At 44.8% G+C, this 19028-nt stretch overlaps 1 protein-coding gene across 2 annotated transcripts in view; it reads left to right on the forward strand.

Annotated features, from left to right (window-relative positions):
- Nucleotides 1-4170: 4170 nt before the first annotated feature.
- FOXK1 (forkhead box K1) overlaps nucleotides 4171-19028 on the forward strand; it is a 58010-nt gene continuing 43152 nt past the window's right edge. The window contains exon 1 of one of the 2 annotated variants that reach the window (XM_069810310.1): nucleotides 4171-4702. In XM_069810310.1, coding sequence (XP_069666411.1) covers nucleotides 4311-4702 — 392 coding nt within the window. In that variant the 5' untranslated portion in view covers nucleotides 4171-4310. The remainder of the gene's footprint in view (nucleotides 4703-19028) is intronic. The other variant, XM_069810311.1, reaches the window with a different exon arrangement.

Here is a 19028-nt window from a genome sequence, read left to right on the forward strand (position 1 = left end):
ATTTTATTGAAGTATTTGTGTGGTGCGGGTCCTGAATTCTCTGCTCACTTGCTAATGATGCACACTTTACATCAGTGGAAGCCCTATCACCCTTAACCCCATCAGATTGGCACCGCGCTCAGGAGAAATGCTGGAATGGGCTACCCAGAGACAGCAGCGTCTCTTTTCCTTAGAGTAATTGGTTTCTTTCACTCTTCTCCTCCTCCTTCCCTGGGTCAACACTGTGCACATTAGGCGAGCTTTCATTGTGAGCATCAATGTGTTGTCTAGCTACTGGGTAAATATATTAAGCGGCTCATGCCCAGCGTGCAGCTCACATCGTTCCTTTCTGTCGAAGCTGCTTTTCAATTACACTTTGGTCTGGGGGTAGAGCAGATTTCCTGCAGTGTCGAAGCCGGGCAGCTTCTTTGCTGAATTGGGGCTTGATAAATATGTATTCAGTCTCACGCATCAGAATTGCTATAGAAATGCAGCATTTCACTTACATAAACTAAGTGTTTTTAAGCAGATGCCATCCAGCAGATAAATGCAGAAATGTACCGTTTTATCACTGTTTTTGCAAGATTTGTGTTTGCCCAATGTGGTGGTATCTGGGTGACCATAACAACCCATTACATTCATTTGCCCACAACTGATAGTGCAGAACAGATTACTGCCATATATCGCTGTATTGAGACAGTCAGCGATGACACACTGCCAGACAAATATTTGACAAAGGACAGTCAGGTTTTGCACCGCTCTCTGATTAACGTCGACTCTATCCCAGCTACTTTCTGCTTTTGCTGTCCCCTTCCCAGCTGCTTTGTTTGAATGTTTAATTTCTCCTCCCGGTTCAGGTTGCCCTATTGCATAGACGTGGTGGAGCAGGGCAGCATCTCAAAATGGCTCAAGGTGTCTCTACAAAGTGTGTGCCAGAAGGGATTATTTCTGCATGTGCACAAGCAGTCATGCTTGTACAGGGTGTTGGTGTCGCACCGTGCTGGTGCCTGAGCACAGACCTGGCTGGAGCGAGCCCACAGCTGGCCAGTTCGGATGGCTGGGGATGGCCAAGATGCCGTTCCCGCATCCGAGCGTTGCACCAGTGCCTGGCACATCACAGGGGTGGCACATAGACTGTACTGTTCTCCAGCTCCTGCCGGGGCTGCTCCCTCCCCTCAGCTCCCCGCAGCTCACGGTACATGGCTGGCAGCTCCCAGCCACCTGAATATTTTGGTAGGCAACTTGTAAAGTCAGGAAGTTCAGCCACACCTGCAGACATACCCGTCTAAAACCCTGCCGAGGAAAATGAACCACTTTAAAGTCAATCCAGCCATACGGGATGAGATTAATTTAATTCAAACAATTTGGAGTGCATTTACGTCAGGCATTTACAGTGGGGCAGCCGGCTTGACTTTAAGCAGGATTAGTTGACTGGAGAAGCGCAAAGCGTTTCCTTGTCTGAAGGGCCCTTGGTTTGATGCCGTTGCGGGGTGGATTAGAGCCGAGCAGAGCACTCTGTTCTTCACAGCGCAAGGAGCTTAGGGAACGGATGCCACAGGCAGATGGGCTGGTGAGACACGATGCTAAGCACAACCCATCAAGCAGCTCGGAGGAATCCTGTTTCTGTACACCGCTTGATCACATTTTGCATGAAGCTGGGGTTTATCTCGGCGGCGGTGCTGGCTTAAGCAGCAAATTCCACTCAGAAGAAATGTCCAGGCAGAAAGAAAAAGACTTGTTAGGAAAAGTATCTCACTGATTGGAGCGGTGGGAGTGTCTTGGTGGCTGCAGAGTGACTGTGACACAGGCGGACGTGCCCATCGGCACCCCCAGTTCGGCAGCCCTGGAGCAGCGAGGCTGCACTGGGTCTGCGCCGGGAGCCCAAGAAGCTTCTGAGCAGCGCGAGGATCTTCGCAGCCAGCCTCACGTGCCAGCCCTGGGGTTATTCCCTGACTGCAGCTGCAGAAATCCGTAGCCTGTATCCAATGTGGGATGGGTAATGACGCCCAGCCCTGGCAGCGACACGCCTCTTGGCCCCACATCAGACGGGTCCACAGGGCTGCCTGCAACTCCTGTATTTAGAACCACCACCCCACTCCTGCCCATGCCAGGGTTGGCTCCTGCCTTGCCAGCCGGCCTGCCCGCAATGCGTTTTCCCATGCAGCTGTGGAAACATTTACTGACAACATCTGGTAACAGCCTCACCCTATTTCTGATCCTTTCAGGGTCCTTCTGGTCAAATGGCACCATTTGGGGTTTTAGAAAAGCTTTAGACTTGAACTAAAATCTCTCTGGAGCTGGTTTCTCTTCTTTTTGATAGGTCAAACACTGCTGTGATATGAGGTCTCGCCTTGCCTGCTCCCACACACCTGCCTACCAGCCTGAGTCCCTTTTTTAAGCACATTTAGCAGCACTCTTGTCCTGGTGTGAACAGGCAAAAGGCTTGAGCTAGCTCTCCCATCAGGCAGTGTGCCACTGGCTCTCACCTACCAGATGGCCACATTTTACTTTCTGGCCATGAGCATTTGCTGATGCTGAGCAGTTTGAAGCAGGAGAGTTGCTCAGGCAGATGGGTGCGAGTGGAGCAGCTCCGCACCGGCGTCCAGGTTATGCCACCGCTTTGTGCCGTGACCCCGCTTATTTGTTCCTTGCCGTCTGAGAGCACTATTTCGGCTGCAATTTAACTCCAGGCCCACGGGATGGCCATTTCTTGCGATCACCTCCCTCCTCCCCATGCCCCTTCCAGGGATTCTTTTTCTCCCTCTCCTGCCCTGGAGACTGCAACCTTTTGCTGTGCCTGGCTCGGCTGAGCCTTGCTGGAGAGCAGACTCTGCTGCATAGGAAGTGGTATTGGTGTTTTGTAAGAAAGACGGTCCTTTTCTTTCTTCCTCTCGGTTGGTATTGAACTGTAGTGGCAAAGAGCACTCTTACTGAAGATGATGTCTCGGGTGAGATGTCTAACTCAGGTCCCGACTGCTCAGCAGTCATTAAACATCTCAGGGAAGATGTTCCAGGAACAGGGATGTTAACCTTGTGGTCCTGGACCGATTCCAGCTCGTTTAATTACAGTCTTCATAGCTGAAATTTGCTCTGCACTTTTGACCAGTTATGGGATTTTTTTTCCCCATCTCCTCTAAGCTGTCGAGCAGCCTTGCTACGAGCTGCCACATTCCCCACACGAGCCGAAGCAATAAGCAATTACGGCTGCTCCCTCTCCCAAGATTATCAAATTCCTTGTATTTTCTGGTTACTTAACAATTCGGGATTCTGCAAAGTATCACCGGCTCACCTATACAGAAAAGTTTCACCTGTTTAATCTGGATAATCTAACCAGTATAGAGTATACATGATCCAAATACATGCTGTTGTTGCAAAAAGCATGACCTTTGTCAATCATACAAGTAACTCATATAATATAGAAAAATATAAGAAGTAATTTGAAGTAATAAATAGTGTAATGTGAGCTAAGCAACCTACACACACTCCCTTATAATGAAAAACTATACGAGATTAAAGCTGTATATTTTAAAAACACTATATGAGTATATACATATATATATGGGTGTGTGCGTATATATATAAAAAACCTCTATAAAAGCGTGTTAAGGTGTTTTAAACTCACACCTTTCTGTACCTGGGATGAATCTCCCCATTCAGCAAGCCTTTGCAAGCAGTCCAGGGATATTAAAATTGCGTTGCCATTAAATCCCCCCCTAAGAGCGCAGAGGGGTTTCGGTGTCATGACATGAAGAGGCAACAACAACACGCCGCTTCACTCGGCCTAAGTCGGTCTGAACCCACGGCAGCTCTGTACCCAAAGGCGGGCGATGCCCCGGGGTCCGGCTGTGGGGCTGGATGTGTCCCTGCCCCACAGAAACCGCCGAGCAGGGACAGTTTTTGGGGTGGGGGCACCTCTCCAGGGCGGCGGGGCGGGGGACGGAGAGTTTCTGAGGCGATTCAACTCACGGACCCGGCAGAAAGCCATTTTTCTGTCAGGTTCGGGGGCGAGGTGGCCGGATTCCCCTCAGAGGGGGGGGTCTTTCCCTCAGCACCTGCCCGAGGAACGGGGCCCGGGGCCCGGAGCAGCCGGCCCGCCCGGGCCTGCAGGCGGCGCCGCGTCCCCGCCGAGCCCGGCGCTGCCAGCCCCCGCCCCGCGCCATAAATCGCTGCTGGGCGGCCGGGCCCGGCGGTGCTGCCGGAGAGGCAGGGGAAGGCGGCGGCGGCGGTGGCGGCGGGTTCGGCTCCCGCTCCGCCCCGCTTCTCCCCCCCGCTCCCGCCCCGCCGGCTCCGCCCCGGAGGCCGGCACGCTGGCTCGCTCCCTGCCTGGGAACATGGCCGAAGTCGGGGAGGACAGCAGCGGGGCGCGGGCTCTGCTGGCGCTACGCTCGGCGCCCTGCAGCCCCGCCGCGGCGCCCCCTCCCGGGCCGCCGCCCCCGGCCGCGCCGCCCGCCGCCGCCGCCGCCTCCGCCGGCCCGGTGCTGGCGAGGCTGCAGGGCCGCGAGTTCGAGTTCCTCATGCGGCAGCCGGCCGTCACCATAGGCCGCAACTCCTCGCAGGGCTCGGTGGACGTCAACATGGGGCACTCCAGCTTCATCTCCCGGCGGCACCTGCAGCTCAGCTTCCAGGAGCCGCACTTCTACCTGCGCTGCCTCGGCAAGAACGGCGTCTTCGTGGACGGTGCCTTCCAGCGCCGCGGCGGCCCGGCCCTACAGCTCCCGCCGCAGTGAGTGCCGCCGAGGCGGGCGCCGGGCCGGGCCGGGGGCGGCGGCAGCGCGGGGAGGCGGCGGCGGGGGGGGCCCGCGGGGCTGGGCCCGCTCCGGAGGGAGAGGGAGAGCCCCGCGGCCTGCGGGGAGGGAGCCGGGGAAGGGCCTGAAGGGGCGGAGAAGGACCCGGGTCTGGGTGGAGAGGGGCCGAGGGGGCGGAGAGTGACCTCCGAAGAAGAAGAAGGGGACGGTGAGGGGTCCCTCGGCCCCCACCGAGGAGACGGTGAGGTGCCTCCGCCCCGCGGAGGGGACGTGGGTGTGCCGGGAGAAGGGCCTGAGGTGATGGCGAGGGGCCACCGCGGGTGAAGGGGACAGTGAGGGATCCCCCCCCTGCCCACAGAGGGCCTGAGGCGACGGTGAGGGGCAGCCTCTGAAGAAGGTGGCCTTGAGGCCCTCACCAGACCGCGGAGAGCCTGAGGGGATGGTGAGGGGCCCCTCGCTTGAAGTTGGTCACGGTGGGTGAGGGACCCTCCCCTGATGGAGGGCCCGAGGTGGCATTGAGGGATGTCTGCCTGGTGACCTGCCAGTGGATCCGCTCGACATCCACCTCAACATCAACAAAGGGTCTCCTCGCCTTCCTGGCCTTGCTGCCGTCCGTGACTGAGAAAGGGGATGATGTTCGTCGGGGCTGGGGCTGCTCTCTCTGAGGGAGCCATGGCTGGGGAAAAAGTGTGAGCCCCTCGCCGCAGGGTGCCCCTCCAGCGGGCTGTGCCCCGTGGTCATTGTCCTCCATGCCTGCCTGCCAGCAGACTCATGTTCAACTGGTGGCGCTTAAGGGGTTTCCAAAAGATAAATGAGAGAAGGACTCTTGTCAGTGGGCTAAAACTTGCTACACCCAGGGCTTGTCTTCCCTGGAAAAGATCTAGTGGAAAAAGTTGGAAAACCACTTTGCCAGAGTGCTTATTTTTAGGGTTGGCAAGTTGGGTGTTGTTCCTGGTGTCTCTCTGGGCTAACAGAAAAAAGAGGGAGTTGGGCCGGGCCAGGGGTGATGTTGCTCACCAGGAGCCCTGGAGAGCAGGCACTCAGGGTGTCTTTGCTTTGTTGAGGAAGGGGAGAGGGATGCGGAAGGGTTTTCTGTGCTCGCAGGGAGGTAGTTGTGTGTGCTGTGTTTTAGATAAACTGTCTTGCAGAAAGAAGAATGAGGTTGACGTTAATCTATTTCTTCCTCTGAAAACATTGTTTATGGTTGCTGAGCACTGTCCAACGACTGCAGTGCTTCACCCCAGGGGCAGCAGCGTGGTAGTGGTGGGTGATGTAATTCCTGTGTGCATCTCTTCAGGTTGTACCAGACAGACTGTGTCTAATGCCATCTCTAAGTGAAAACACGCTGTAAAGGCAGGAGATTGGGGTTTTTATGATGTTCCACTAGGCTTTTTTTTTTTTGTTCATATAAAATGCTGTTTTCATCTGGCAGTTTTTGGCTTTGGTACCGTTTACCTCCAGCACCAGGGTCCTGGAGTGATCCCTCTCTCACCAGCCTGTTGCTCAGGGGAGGGTTTTTTAATTACTCATTTCCTCTGCAGGCTGCTTCATTTTGTACTTAGTAATTTAGTTATAACTCCCTAGCTACTCGCTCTCTGAGGCATTTTGGTTTGTAACGTGTTCCATTTTCTAAAAGAGATGTCCTTTAGTGTCTGTTTAATTAATCTTGCTTTGTAAAACAAGACCACCCGAAGCCCAGGGCATTTCTGTTGTCACTCCCTCTGGCTCTGAGTTTATCTGTGCGAGCTCTCTCCTCCCTGTCATTCTGTTTCTTCAGTTGGTTAATCATAAGCATTGTGCTTAAAAACTCTCTCAAGCAGTGACTTGGTTGCTTGTTTCTCTCCCCTTCCATTTGCTCATGACTCCTGGAATGGGAATGGCAATTTTCCTTCTTCGTCGCTTTAAAGGGAGGAGTTTAATTACAGTTATGAACTCTGCACAATAAGGCATCCTCTTTGCTTGGCTGCTGTTTGAGCTACATAAATAAACTTGATGCTCCTCCTTTTTTCCAGAGTAGGAAAACGTTTTGCATCAATCTAAAGGAATTTGCCCCCTTGCTTCTAACAGGTAAACAACTTCTTGCCTTCTACTGGCCAGTCAAGGGATTGTAACCCAGACCAGGGGGGGAATAAAAAAAAAAACAACAAAATCCTGTTGAAGCTTCATATACGCAGTCATGATTGAGCCTTTAAACTGTTCTCCTGTCCACTGTTACATCCACTCTTTAAAAGTCAGACAATTCTCTCCCAGTCACCCCCCCTCCACATGCACACAAGTACACACACCTCCTCCCCCAGTAAACAAAACAAAGCACTGGTTGGTGCTGTTTCTCTTCTGTAGAGAAGCCTGTATGCTTACTGCTAGCCAACTAATATTGTCAAAAGCAGGACAAAGTGAAGATAGTTTGTACCACACAGGTTTTATGGTACAAACCACAATTTTTTCTGAATATTATTTTATGGTAACACTACTGCCCTGTTTGATACGGCCACACCTTCTTCATGTACCAGCAGAATGTATGGGTTTTGTTAAATTTCAGGAATTGATGGCCATTCCATTCAGCAATTTAGATGGGAGGTCCTTGTGATGTGGGGAGCTCTTGCTGGTAATCTTCTAAGAACCAGTTGTTTGAATAGTTGTGTCCCCCCCTCCTTTTTTTTTTTTTCCCCACCTGTGAAGGATAGCAGAAACATGCAAATCCTATTTTGTTTGGACCAATGCAGTCACTGCTGCTGTTATGTTACAAGAAAAGGAGATGCTTGTGCATCATGAGATCATGAATGGAAGCAGAGAGTTCCAGGAAAAAAGTGTCTTTCAGACGTAATTCATACTATTTGTTAAAAAATAGATCCTGGACTCATAGATTATATCTGAGGTATCTTCTCACTTCACTTTTTCTGTATAAAACTTCTCTGTTATAAGCCCTCTTCTAAGTTTAGAAGTAGTTATTCCTAAAAATAATGGAAAGTTTTGTCAGGAGAGGTGGGGAAGGGAGGAAAGAGGAAGAGTTTGAGACCTTTCTCGAAGACTGTACGTCCCTCCTAACACAATAGACCTGTTCAAAATCAAGGGCCTTTGAAAAGTTTCGTATCACTTCCTCCATCAACATCATGTGTATGTATAATCTGCTGTAACCAGAATTTCACTGCTAGGCAGGAGTATCGTATTTCACAGCCGTGTTGTTATGGAAGATTATATTTCACAGATGTGATGACATAACTATGAAGTATAATTAAACAATGATGACCAACAAGGAGGGCATTTCCTAGAGGTTAATGACAGTTAGAAACAAAGTGGGTGGAAAAGTGGAGGGCTCGTACTACAGCTGAAGACCCCTTAATCTATTTAATTAACACAAGTGCCATACTACAGCAAGCACTACAAATAAGATGAAATTATGGAAGTACTTATGTAAAAAAAATAAGTGTTTTAAATCAAATTAAGGATTGCTAGAAACTTTTTTAGCTGTGCTAGTGGAAGCTGGAAATCTGTGAATAAATATCTGGGTATTTTTCTATTAAAAAAAGAGAGAAACTCAAGACTGTCAGTAGGGTAGGCACTAGATTTTAAAACTGTTGATACGAGCAAAAACATAAGATAGAGGAGGAGCCATTAGCTGGAGTACTTTTTCCTGCTGAAGACTGTATTTTTTTCAAATTTACAGTGTAATCAGATATTTACAGGATTGGGTTAATTCTGAATTATTAACTTTTTCTTTGTTATCTTCAAAATTGACTCAGTTTTTGAAAGTGACAACAAGTTAGAGACTTCCAGTAACTAAAGTACTTATTTGATAGACACACACACCCTGCCCCCGGAACCAAAGGAACTGAAACAGTTGAAAGTTAAGCTTGCTAACCTGAATTTTAAGCAGCTATGGGTCAGGTTTTCAAATGCTCCTACGTACAAAAGTTCTATTGACTAAAAATTGCAAGTGTTGACTGAGCGTAGCCTGATAATAGCACTTGAGCTTTCTGAGCTGGAAGCTCAGTAGATTGGAAAATGGTGCTTGTCTGGGAATATTTTGTGGGATATTTACTTATTGCAGGCCACGGACGACACGTTTTGTATTTTTGCAGTAGCGCTATTAATGGAGCCTGAAGTTTGTGTTTTCCATTGTAAATGGATATTTTCAGTACGAGATATCTAAGCGTAAAAATAAGTTTTTTAAACCTGTAGTTCTTTTAGCATTTAGGAAATGGAAGAAATAAATGGAGTATTTTTTTAGTTTGAGCATAAAATACAAGGGAAGTAAATACATGGATGTATGAAAATAAATTAAAACATGGAGTTAAAATAAAAAAAAAATTATATAAGCCCCGTTATAAATTGAAAACTTACCGTGCATGTGAATTAAGAGCATTCTGCCTTATTTATAATGGTGTTTTCCTAGGTACTTAATAAACTTGACAAAAATAAAAATAAATAGTCCAATACTCTGAGCACATATCAAGGTGCTGATCCTGCAAAATTTTATGCATGCATTAATCTTTCTGTATTGTGAGTACACAAGTTCACTTTGGCGTTTGGGTAGTGGGGGTGTCTCCACCATTGGGGTTTAGTAACCAAGCAGAAAATTGAAAGCTTGAACATTGAAAGCTCAACAGTCTTTTCATTTCCCTTTCTAAGGGAGATGGTACAGTCTGTTAGCCAGTAACTCGAGGCACTGATGAAAGTTCAAGAAATTGTCATAATCTCGAAAAATGGAGAAACATACAACGTATCGCAGTGTTTTGATGACCTCACTAACCACTCGGCCTCCATTCTTGTGGTTAGAACAATGCCATCATGGTGTGTATGAGTGCGGGTATCCTTACATCTCGGAGGGAACTGCAAGCTGTACATACACATACTAAGGAAATGCTTTGACCACATAACCACGACTACAGAACTAGTTGTTTCTGAAATGCTGCATATGTATGTTGACTCTGATAACTCCTCATGTAGTTTTACTTCTTAAATATCGCGTAATCTGCATTTGCAACCATTTTTTTGTTCTTTGTTTGAATTGCATCGTTTGCTACAACTTGTGGATGGTGGTTTTACTCTCGCTAGAAACACTTTAAAGATTTGCTGTCTTAGTGTTTTGTCTTATATTTTTTTCATGCTCTTATTTGATTTCAAAGACTGTATTTAAGAACAGGTTTTTTTGTTGCACAGCAAGATGGTGATAAAGGATTACTTGATTTTAATTATGAATTTATGTCAAGTAATAATTTTTGGCTAAGCAGCTCAATTTGTCATGGGTTATATTAAATGTTTAAGGCAAGTTTCTCTGATGAAACTACTGCTCTATTTGTTGATTCAAAAATAGCTGTGCTGTAAGTCAGATTGTGAATATAAACTAAGGCTATGCAAAACTCAGTGTATGTTCTCTTATGTATTCTTTTAAACCAAGCTTGGTTCAGTTTAGCTGATGTGTTGATTATGAAAAGATTAATCTCACCAGAACATGCCACACTTGTCTTGTACATTCTTGTGCAGAGTCTCAGCTATAAAGGTTTAAATGTAGTTTCAAGTTATGCTGGTGTAACTTCTTTGTGTTAACAAACTCTCAATCATGACACGTATGCTTAGCTGACTGGGGGATTCTTCCAGTTGCTACTGTTGTGTTTTTATACAAATCTAGGGGATGAATGAGTGTGAGAGTCTTCGCTTTTACAAAAACGGGAATAAAAATGATGAAATCTGTAGTAATGTCTGTCTTAGTTATTTTGGTGCCAGCTGTGTGAGCATCCTGACTGCAGAGTGTCTGGTTTGACTTCTGGTAACAAGTGAAAATAATGCTTTTTTTGCTTCATCCCCCTGCCCCCGAAAATGGGACACGCAGTCTTGCACCGAATAACTGAATGCATAAATGACAACAAGGTTAATGTGATTGTTTTCTTTGTAAGCAAGCTCTTAGTAACTGTGCTCTGATAGCCATTTGGCGTCAGAGCTGTTCTGTGGGATGCCAAATTCTCTTGCTCAGTGTTGCAGTTTCCTGGAGGAGTAGATGTGGCAACAGGATGTTGGTAAAGAACAGGAAACTACTTGAATTTGCTACTTATGCCATGCAAATAGAGTCTTGTTACTGGCCCATGTGTAGTAATTAGTGTCTGCTATTGACAATTTTTGCAGCAGTGGCAGTGTGGAGCTCAGTGACTGTGTTGTGTGCTTTGGGGGGGATGCACTCTGATACTCGGGTAACAAAGGGGACACAGGCTCATTACATGCTTGTTAAACCACTGTTTGAGATTTGACAGTTAGCTCTAGCTGGCTTTCTTATTCAGGGTGGATCTCTACTAGCACTCAGCTCCGTATCAGGTCTTCTGACATGCTAATTTACTTTGAGCTCCTTCTAGCTCTAATAAGTGTCTGAGCATTCTGCAGTCAGAGCCAAGGGGCACCGTAACCAGAAATGCCTAACAACCAAGCTTCACCTTACTGCTGGTTAGATGTGATGAGCCAGCTTTCCCTTCCCAATCCAAGGGGAAATGTGGTTTAAAAAAGAAAAATCATGTGCTTTTGAGCTGGCAATGTTAATGAAAAGGGAGAGGAATTATCTCATTTGCTCTTAGTACAGATTCTTTCCTCTCCTTTTTCTTAATAGCAGTCCAGAGCACAGAAGCGCCTCTCCCACGTAGCCATACCTAACACCAGCTTTGTTTTATGGTATGTGTCTTTGGTTCAGTCCCTGCATTTAGGAGTTTCCTGAGGTTGCAGACTCATGGCTAGGATATCCACTTCAGGATTCCTACTTTAAAGAAAGAAAAGTATGAAAGCTAAATACTCTGTAGAGCTTAGTCTGTAGTGTATTGGGTGGTTAAGGTCTTTGTTGTCTTAAAATTGCACATGTCTAGGACAGGCAGCAAATGTGCAGTACTTTGTGACTAGTAAACTTAGGTAGCTTTTAAACGTTGGTTTATGTATCCGGAGTGGCTGGTGGGCCCTGATGTAACAGACTGCAAGATTGACACGAAGAAACAGAGAGAGCTGGAGATCTGTGTGTCATTTTGCAGTGACTTTTTTTTTTGACAAATCTGTAAGATGAAAAAGTTGAAGCATTTTTTTGTCTCCTGAATGTGGGCTATGAAAAGACATCTTAATGTACTTCCAGACTTGGTTAATTGACTAATTGCAAGTACAAATTATTGTGTGGTCGTAATGCATTCACTTCAGTCAATAATTCAGTATTCATCACTGAATAGTTTTTTCAAGTATTTATAGGTCTCCCTATTTCAGTTGACTGCAGACTCCTTATAAAAGCAGATTGACAAGATGCTTATAGAGCAGCTGAATCTCCCACTTAGGTAAATGTGAGTAAAAAATTTTTATCCAATAGTATATTCTTTGTTTTCATAGCACAGATACAATTTAACTAATGTCTATTCACTCTTGTCCACAAATAGTTTTGTGCTAGTAATTCATGCGTTCAGTTTCTTCAGAACAGCTCAATAAAATGCATGTGTGCATTCCTTCTGCATGGCACTTAATTTTTATGAAATACATATTTTATTGGACAGTAAAACATTTAAGGATCTTAATGGCCTAATTAATACTCTGTATCCACTTCTGTGTTGTGTGTTTTTCTCTTCGTTATCCTACGGCTCCTTTTTTCATGTCCTCGTGCATTTTTTACCATAAAACTTTCAAGCAGTCTTGAGAGAGCAGTCTATTAGAAGCCTGTTCTTTGAATATTCAGCAGCTCTTAAGTAAGATTTGATTGATAGTCCCTTCCCTCCCTACCCAATCTATTTTTAGTAATTTAAAAGTGAGTTTAATTTCTTGGGTTGTCGTTTGTTGTGTATGTGCAATTTATTATGGTGGCTTTCCTCCCTACTTTAAATGTACCAGGTATGTAATTTTCACGTTGTTTGAGGACATTTTGACAGTTTGGGAGAAATAATGTAGAAATTAATTGGGAGCTCTGCCTTAGCTGAGGGAGCAAATATGGACAGTCTTTGGTTCTGTTAATATATACTGTGTGATTAGGATAGGAGGGTAAGTGGAATAAAACTTTAAGCACATTGTTACCACTTATTATCCTGTTTCAAGAATCTTCTAGTATAAGAGACTATTTTCATGTACAAGTACAATCCACTCCATCTTTTAGAACAGAATGAGGAGACAAAAAACTTTGCAGAGGTGGTCTAAGCACTGTGGAAAAGGACTTCCCTCCCCTTTTCTCTGAAATACTGTGTTATAGCTGTACACCTTTTTTCTGCTTTGTGCCACTTTAAAGAGAGCCTTGGGAAGTCTTCCCACACAAACTGTTTTAATCTTCTATCTCCCTTAAGGCCACATACAGAAGCCACCAACATTTTGACTAAGCAGTACTGGACTCCCTGCAGAGCCAGTTTGTGCACTTGCTAAAGGAATTGCTCTTGAGCAACTTAAGGCCTTTCCTCTCTCCAGGGCATAAGAACTATGGACTCTTAAACACTCAAAATCCTGATTGTGTGGGAGGAGAAAAGGACTAGACACAGAAAGCAAATTTTGTTTCCACCTGATGGGTAGACCAAAAATGTTTTTCTTTTCATATTCAGTTTGAGGTGTAGCCCAAACTAGTAAAGGTAGACTTTTGGTGTGGGAGATGTGCCAACTGCTATTTATTTATTGATCTTTTTCTTTTCTTAATTGTTTCATGGCTTGCGTAACATGGTGTACCTTGGATTGGCTGCCTGCCTACTGTGCGTAAAGGGGTGTTGACTGTCAACAAGCCTGGCAATTGGGTGGCTTTGCCTCCTTCTGCCTTGTCCATTTAGCTGTATAATCACTCTCTTCCACCACGTCTCTATCAGACAGTCTAGAGACAAGCCATAATGAAACTTTTTGCACTGGGAAGACCTGCAAAGGAAAGGCTGGCACATGTTTTGCTGCTAATGTCTTTCTTTATGAAATATTAAGGCACGCACTGAAGTTTTCTTCAGGTGTAGGAATTCTTAGGAGAAAATTTCTACTGTGTAGTGGTTCAGTAAAAGTGTTGCTAGCATTTTTTGTATTTTGTGTAAACAAGGCATATGCAAACTGGCTGTTAGAAATAGGTGCAATCAAGTAGTTTAGACTTGCACATGATTTGTTTACAGTTGAGTGTCCCAGATCAGTGCTTCACTGCAAACAGAGCCACAGAATGAATTTGGGAAACAAAATTGTTTTGATGGACAGTGATTCCAAATGTGAGGTCTCTCCATGACAAGTGGGTATATCCTCTTCTTGAAGTGGTTCACAGTTTCTTCTCAATTTCATCCTGCTTTGTGCTCCACCAGATAGTATTGCAAGTATGACAGTTCTTATTAAACAAACCTGTAGCAGAGAAGGGCTAGAATCCTGTTCCTCAAAAAGCTGATATTGCAAACTATGAAGTTTGTATGAAGCTTCCAGGTAAGATACATCTGTTAAAGTAAAATATTTCCCTAATTCTGTATACTATACTGAAGCAAAGGAAGGGGAGCATTTAGAATATGCGAGTAATATGACAAGTTAACTCTCTAAAATTTCCCAATTTAAAAATAATGAAACCACTGTGGCAGCAACTTACATACGTGCTGTTGTTTTGCAAGAGTCATTGTCACTTTAGTTGGTTAAACTCCTTTCAAGGGAGAAACCCCTCAGCACAGTTGTATATGCTGGCAGGATTTAAAATACTTTAATAATCTTGGGATTGTTTTACGTTGTTTGCAATCTCAGCCATATCCCGCTAGGTGGTCTTTCACAAGCCAGTCCAGTACATCATCTCCTCCTGAATCACAGTAAAATTTTCTTTTCCTCCTCTTTAGCAGGAAGGAAGGTTGTGCCTAGGATGGTCTTCTAACCTTTACTTTCAATGTCAGTATTTTGGAGGCTGCAGGTGCATGTCACTTTGTAGACATTTGTGTGAGAGTTGCTCTGTGTTGCCCCAAATGTTTATTTGGCTGCGAGTCCAGAAGATGTCAGCTTTTAAAACATTTAAATTACCCTCAGAGCTGCTTTTAAAACAGTAATGCTGGCTTCCTCTACTGGGTATCGAATGGATTGTGAAATGTCTTCAGAGGGAGTGGAAGGGACTTGAGTGAACATTTTGCAAAGTCTGACTCCATATGGATCATTTTTTATAATGTACATAAATAGTACATTAGCTCTTTCAAATCACTTTCTAAATGAACTGAACCAGCCTCAAAGGAAAATATATCATAGTCATGCTCTGCGTGGTAGAGCCTTCTTAGAGAGTCTGATTGAATTCAAAGGTTAGTAACATCCCACATGCAAGCTTTTTCTGGCATATGTATGTGGGAATTGGGATCTTTTCCTGAGCTTTACAGAGGTTATTTTGTTTTGCACAGTCTTTGCTAATGTGTTTATAGGTAGTTCCTTAGATTTGGAAGGGAAAGTCTTCTAGATGGCTTGTGAGAACTTTCAATGAGGTGGGCTGGCTCCTTGAAAGCAAACCCTACAATGGTGAATGGCCCATTAGAAGAAAGTTGATGGTGTTGCAAATGAGATTTACATGAGAATTAAACTGCTGTAGTGTATCCAACAAAGATGCTGAAACAAGTGCCTCTCTCTGATGGTTATTAGGAGATTTTATGAACTGATCTTTTCAAATGGTTAGTTTCTCCTCTTTCTCCAGGGCATAAAAATTTCCCAAGGATCTGGATACTTGTAGTAATAAAGGAAGAGTCTTCCCAAGAAGATGGGAGGTAAGATGAAAATAGGGGTAGAATCAAAGTTGCATGTTGCCTGTGGCAGCCATGGCCAGATTACTGTGGTGGAAGGGGCAGCATCTGTGGCAAGCTGGAAATTCCCCAGCAGTAGAGCAAAGTTTTAAAATGCTTGGTGTTGAGTTAGGTATGGAAATGAATAAGCAGTGCTACTTGTAGAGGCCAGCTGTGGCACTGCAGTGAGTTCCATGCTGTCACTACGTATTTAATTCTTGGTGTACTGCTTAATTTCTTATTGAAAACAGAACTCTTTGTAGAAGCTGTTATAGGGAAGTTCCCCAGAGCGTGGGTGCAGGTGGGGCTTTTTTTGGCACTGAGGTAGGTGTTAATTGAGGTTTATGGTTGAGGGAGAAACATACTTAGTTGAGTGTTTCTGCCAAGATGAGCAAAGAAGGAAAATAGTTAATATTGACCTTTTTCATTTTAACCAAGATCAGTGTGAGCAGCAGAGGCTTGGAAAGCCTCTCAGAAGGGCTCTTGAATTTCACAGAAGCAGGGAAGGAGTGAGAGATGCTGGTGGTGACCACGCTCTGCTGAGTCACTTCTTGTGGTCTCTGCTGTGGTAGAATGGAAGTCAGACTTAGGCTCTTATCTTGGATGGGAGGAGAACCGAGCATGTCATGAATGGGGACTAGGCAGCCTTTTCTGGTGCAGAAACACTGTGGGCAAATGTGCATGTTACAGAGCTAGTATTTGCCATTTCTGTGACATCTCTGGAAAACAATGTCAGACTGGCTACTCACTGCCTGGTGCTGCCAGAATAGCCATGGTCCAGGGGTCCTGAAGCAGCCAGGGGCTGCGTGTCATCATTGGGGCTGAGAGCTGTGGTTTGGCAGTACTGCCCTAGCACTGGGGAGAGTGGGATGTGAGAAGTCCTCCAGGAAGCTGAGAAGCGTCAGACCTGTGAGCCCTTGGCAAGGGCTGAGCAAAACTTACTCCTGATCCAAGACTGTATGCAGCGTCTGCCATTTCAGTCTTACAGTGGAGAGTTTGCCACCATCTCATGAAGGATAGATGTAGGACAAGGGTGGTGACAGCAGAATATAGAAATAAGTCTCATCCTACTTTGTTTCATACAAGTTGCCTTTCATTGTGCACTTGAATTAACTTAGTGGGACAGAAAGTTAGCATGGGGGTGGATGGAATAACCTTGTTTGTCACTGTGGTGTGCATTGTATTTTTTTTAATAGCATAAAACCTTGGCTGCTGTCAAGCACAAACTTGAAGAACATTTATCTCCACAGAGTGCTTTTTTCTTTTAAGCTTCTGTTCCACTCCATAGTTCTGCCAGTTTGATCGGTACTTTAGCTTTGTTTAATGGGTATTTCCTGGTAGGACTGGGATTTTGTTTTGATTTGGCTTTTTTGCCTTTGAAATGTCACATTGAGATCTAAAATGGAGCTGCTTTAAAACCGAACACTAGGATATGGTATGTACATTTTTGCCAATGTTGTCCGAGTGGCAACCATGTAAAATGAATTTGTGTCCTCTGTGTATGTCCCAAACAGTTTAACTAAGTGCCATGCTGATTAAGAGTCCTCCAGGGCTTTGTGGAAATGCTGGCTTAAGGCATGTCACTCCTGCTTTGACAGAGTGTGAAGATGAGTATGAGGTTGATTCTTCTAAGATGTACATTGGCTTAAACAGGGCTGAAATCCCCATTTTCAAGCAGCCCATTTTACAGAGGTCCGTAGAGGCCAACAATGACTAGGTGTTCAGAAGTATTTGAACCAGGTTTGTTAGAGCTACTTGCTGTTGCCCAGTCTAAACAGCTATCCAGCCCCACAATAAATTCAGTTAAAATCCCACGAGAGGTTCTGTAGGTCCTAAATATACATTTACCACATAAGCAAGGTGGGCTGCACTTGAGAGAGACAATTGATCCTGCCCCGGTGCTGATTTTTGTGGTGCTAGTGTGTGTGGCAAGCAGGAGGAGAGAGAAGAGTTAATTTTAGCTTGATTAGCAACACAGAAGGGAATCAAGATGACTGCATTGGAAGTGGCAGTGGGATGAGATCAGTGAGGGTAGTTTATTTCCATGCATCTAAGTGGGTGTTCTAAGCAATTAAATTTTTCTTTCTTTCCTTGTGTTTTAAGAGAACCAAGAATGTTAATGCATTTAGTCCTTGAAATCCTTCTGTGGTTGCAATTCTGGACACTTTATTGTTGCTGCATGGTGGTTGTTTTAAATGAACACCAGGTGCTTATATTCTGTTCCTCAACAGTTCCTTGTTTCTTTGCTCTCTGTTACGTGGTTCAGCAGCAAGTGGCAAGCGATTCTCTGTATTGGACTCTCGGGTTTTCTCCTACTCACCTTTGTTTATATTCTGGAGCATGTTCAAAACTGTTTATGATTAAACATTGCTCAAACAGCCAGGTTAAGATTTATTGACATAAAGGAGGCTGGGAGGAGGGAGTGGCTGGCTGGTCATCTGTGTCTACTTCCAGCTGATAGTGATGTTACTGAAGTTGTACACATATCTGTGCAACAGCTGTGGTGTGTCAGACAGGCTGCTGTTCAAAAGCATGGTGGCTAGGGACTGATACCTGTCAGCACAGTCTTTTTTCCTTTGTACAGTAAAAGCTCAAGCAAAGGAGTGTATGTAGGTGATGCACTCCTTCCTCTGGAGCTTGGGATTCTGAAAACATCCCATGGCTCTTGAGCAGGAGACCACTATCTTTCTGTCAGTGGGAGAGGCACACCACTGAGGAGAGAGATCAGGCTTTGAAACATGCTAATAGGGTTATGACCTACAAGAGTTTTAAACAGGGATCCTTTTAAAAAAGACGCCTACCCCTTAAAAGCCAATGCTGTTATATGGAAGGCAAGGAGGTTCAGAACAGAAGATGGGAAGATGAGCTCTATTTAGGAAAATAAATTCAAATGAAAATAGAAAAATATCAGGGTTAGAAAGAAGGTAAGTTCATAAAAAAAAAAAAAAATCTTTTATAAAGCTAAACCAATTTGTTTCCTGGCCCCACTTAGCTACGTACAAACCAGAGGTGTTAAATAGATATTTAGGTTTTGAAGGAGTCTGTATGTAGCATGTTGGGTTTTGTTTATTTTAAAATCACAGATATTGATATTTTGCAGGCTTTAAGAAAAAACTTAAAACACAATGATGACAATGTACTAAAAAAAATTAACAGATTGATCACCCTAATATGGGAAGATATTTTTGCAGTTATAAGACTTGATGATAAAAGTGAGATACATACACAAATGTTGCACGTAATTTACATTTTCTCTGAAGATCAAATATTTATTGGCTAGTGAAGAAATGGTTAAGATAGGATCTAGACCTCTACAGGCTAGACTACCTGATTAGAGCAGCAGTGGTACACAGGCTGTTGAGTGTTACAGAGTCTCTTAACTATCGTTATTTTTATGTATACAACCACACACACAACAAAATAACATAATAGGCTTGCTGTATGTTACAGATGATATCAGGTGTCTACAGTGCTGATAGTGAAACTTTCTGGTGCTGGCAGCCAACCTCATTTAAATAAAAGCATCGTCTGCTCTTTGTGCCAGCCCACTTCTTCGGTGGCAAACTTTCATATCAAGTTTTTGATGTCAGGCCACTCATTCTGACACTTAAAACACCTCCCTATTCCCAAG

The sequence above is a fragment of the Haliaeetus albicilla genome, chromosome 22 (genome assembly GCF_947461875.1).
Source record: "Haliaeetus albicilla chromosome 22, bHalAlb1.1, whole genome shotgun sequence".
Lineage (NCBI taxonomy): Eukaryota > Metazoa > Chordata > Aves > Accipitriformes > Accipitridae > Haliaeetus > Haliaeetus albicilla.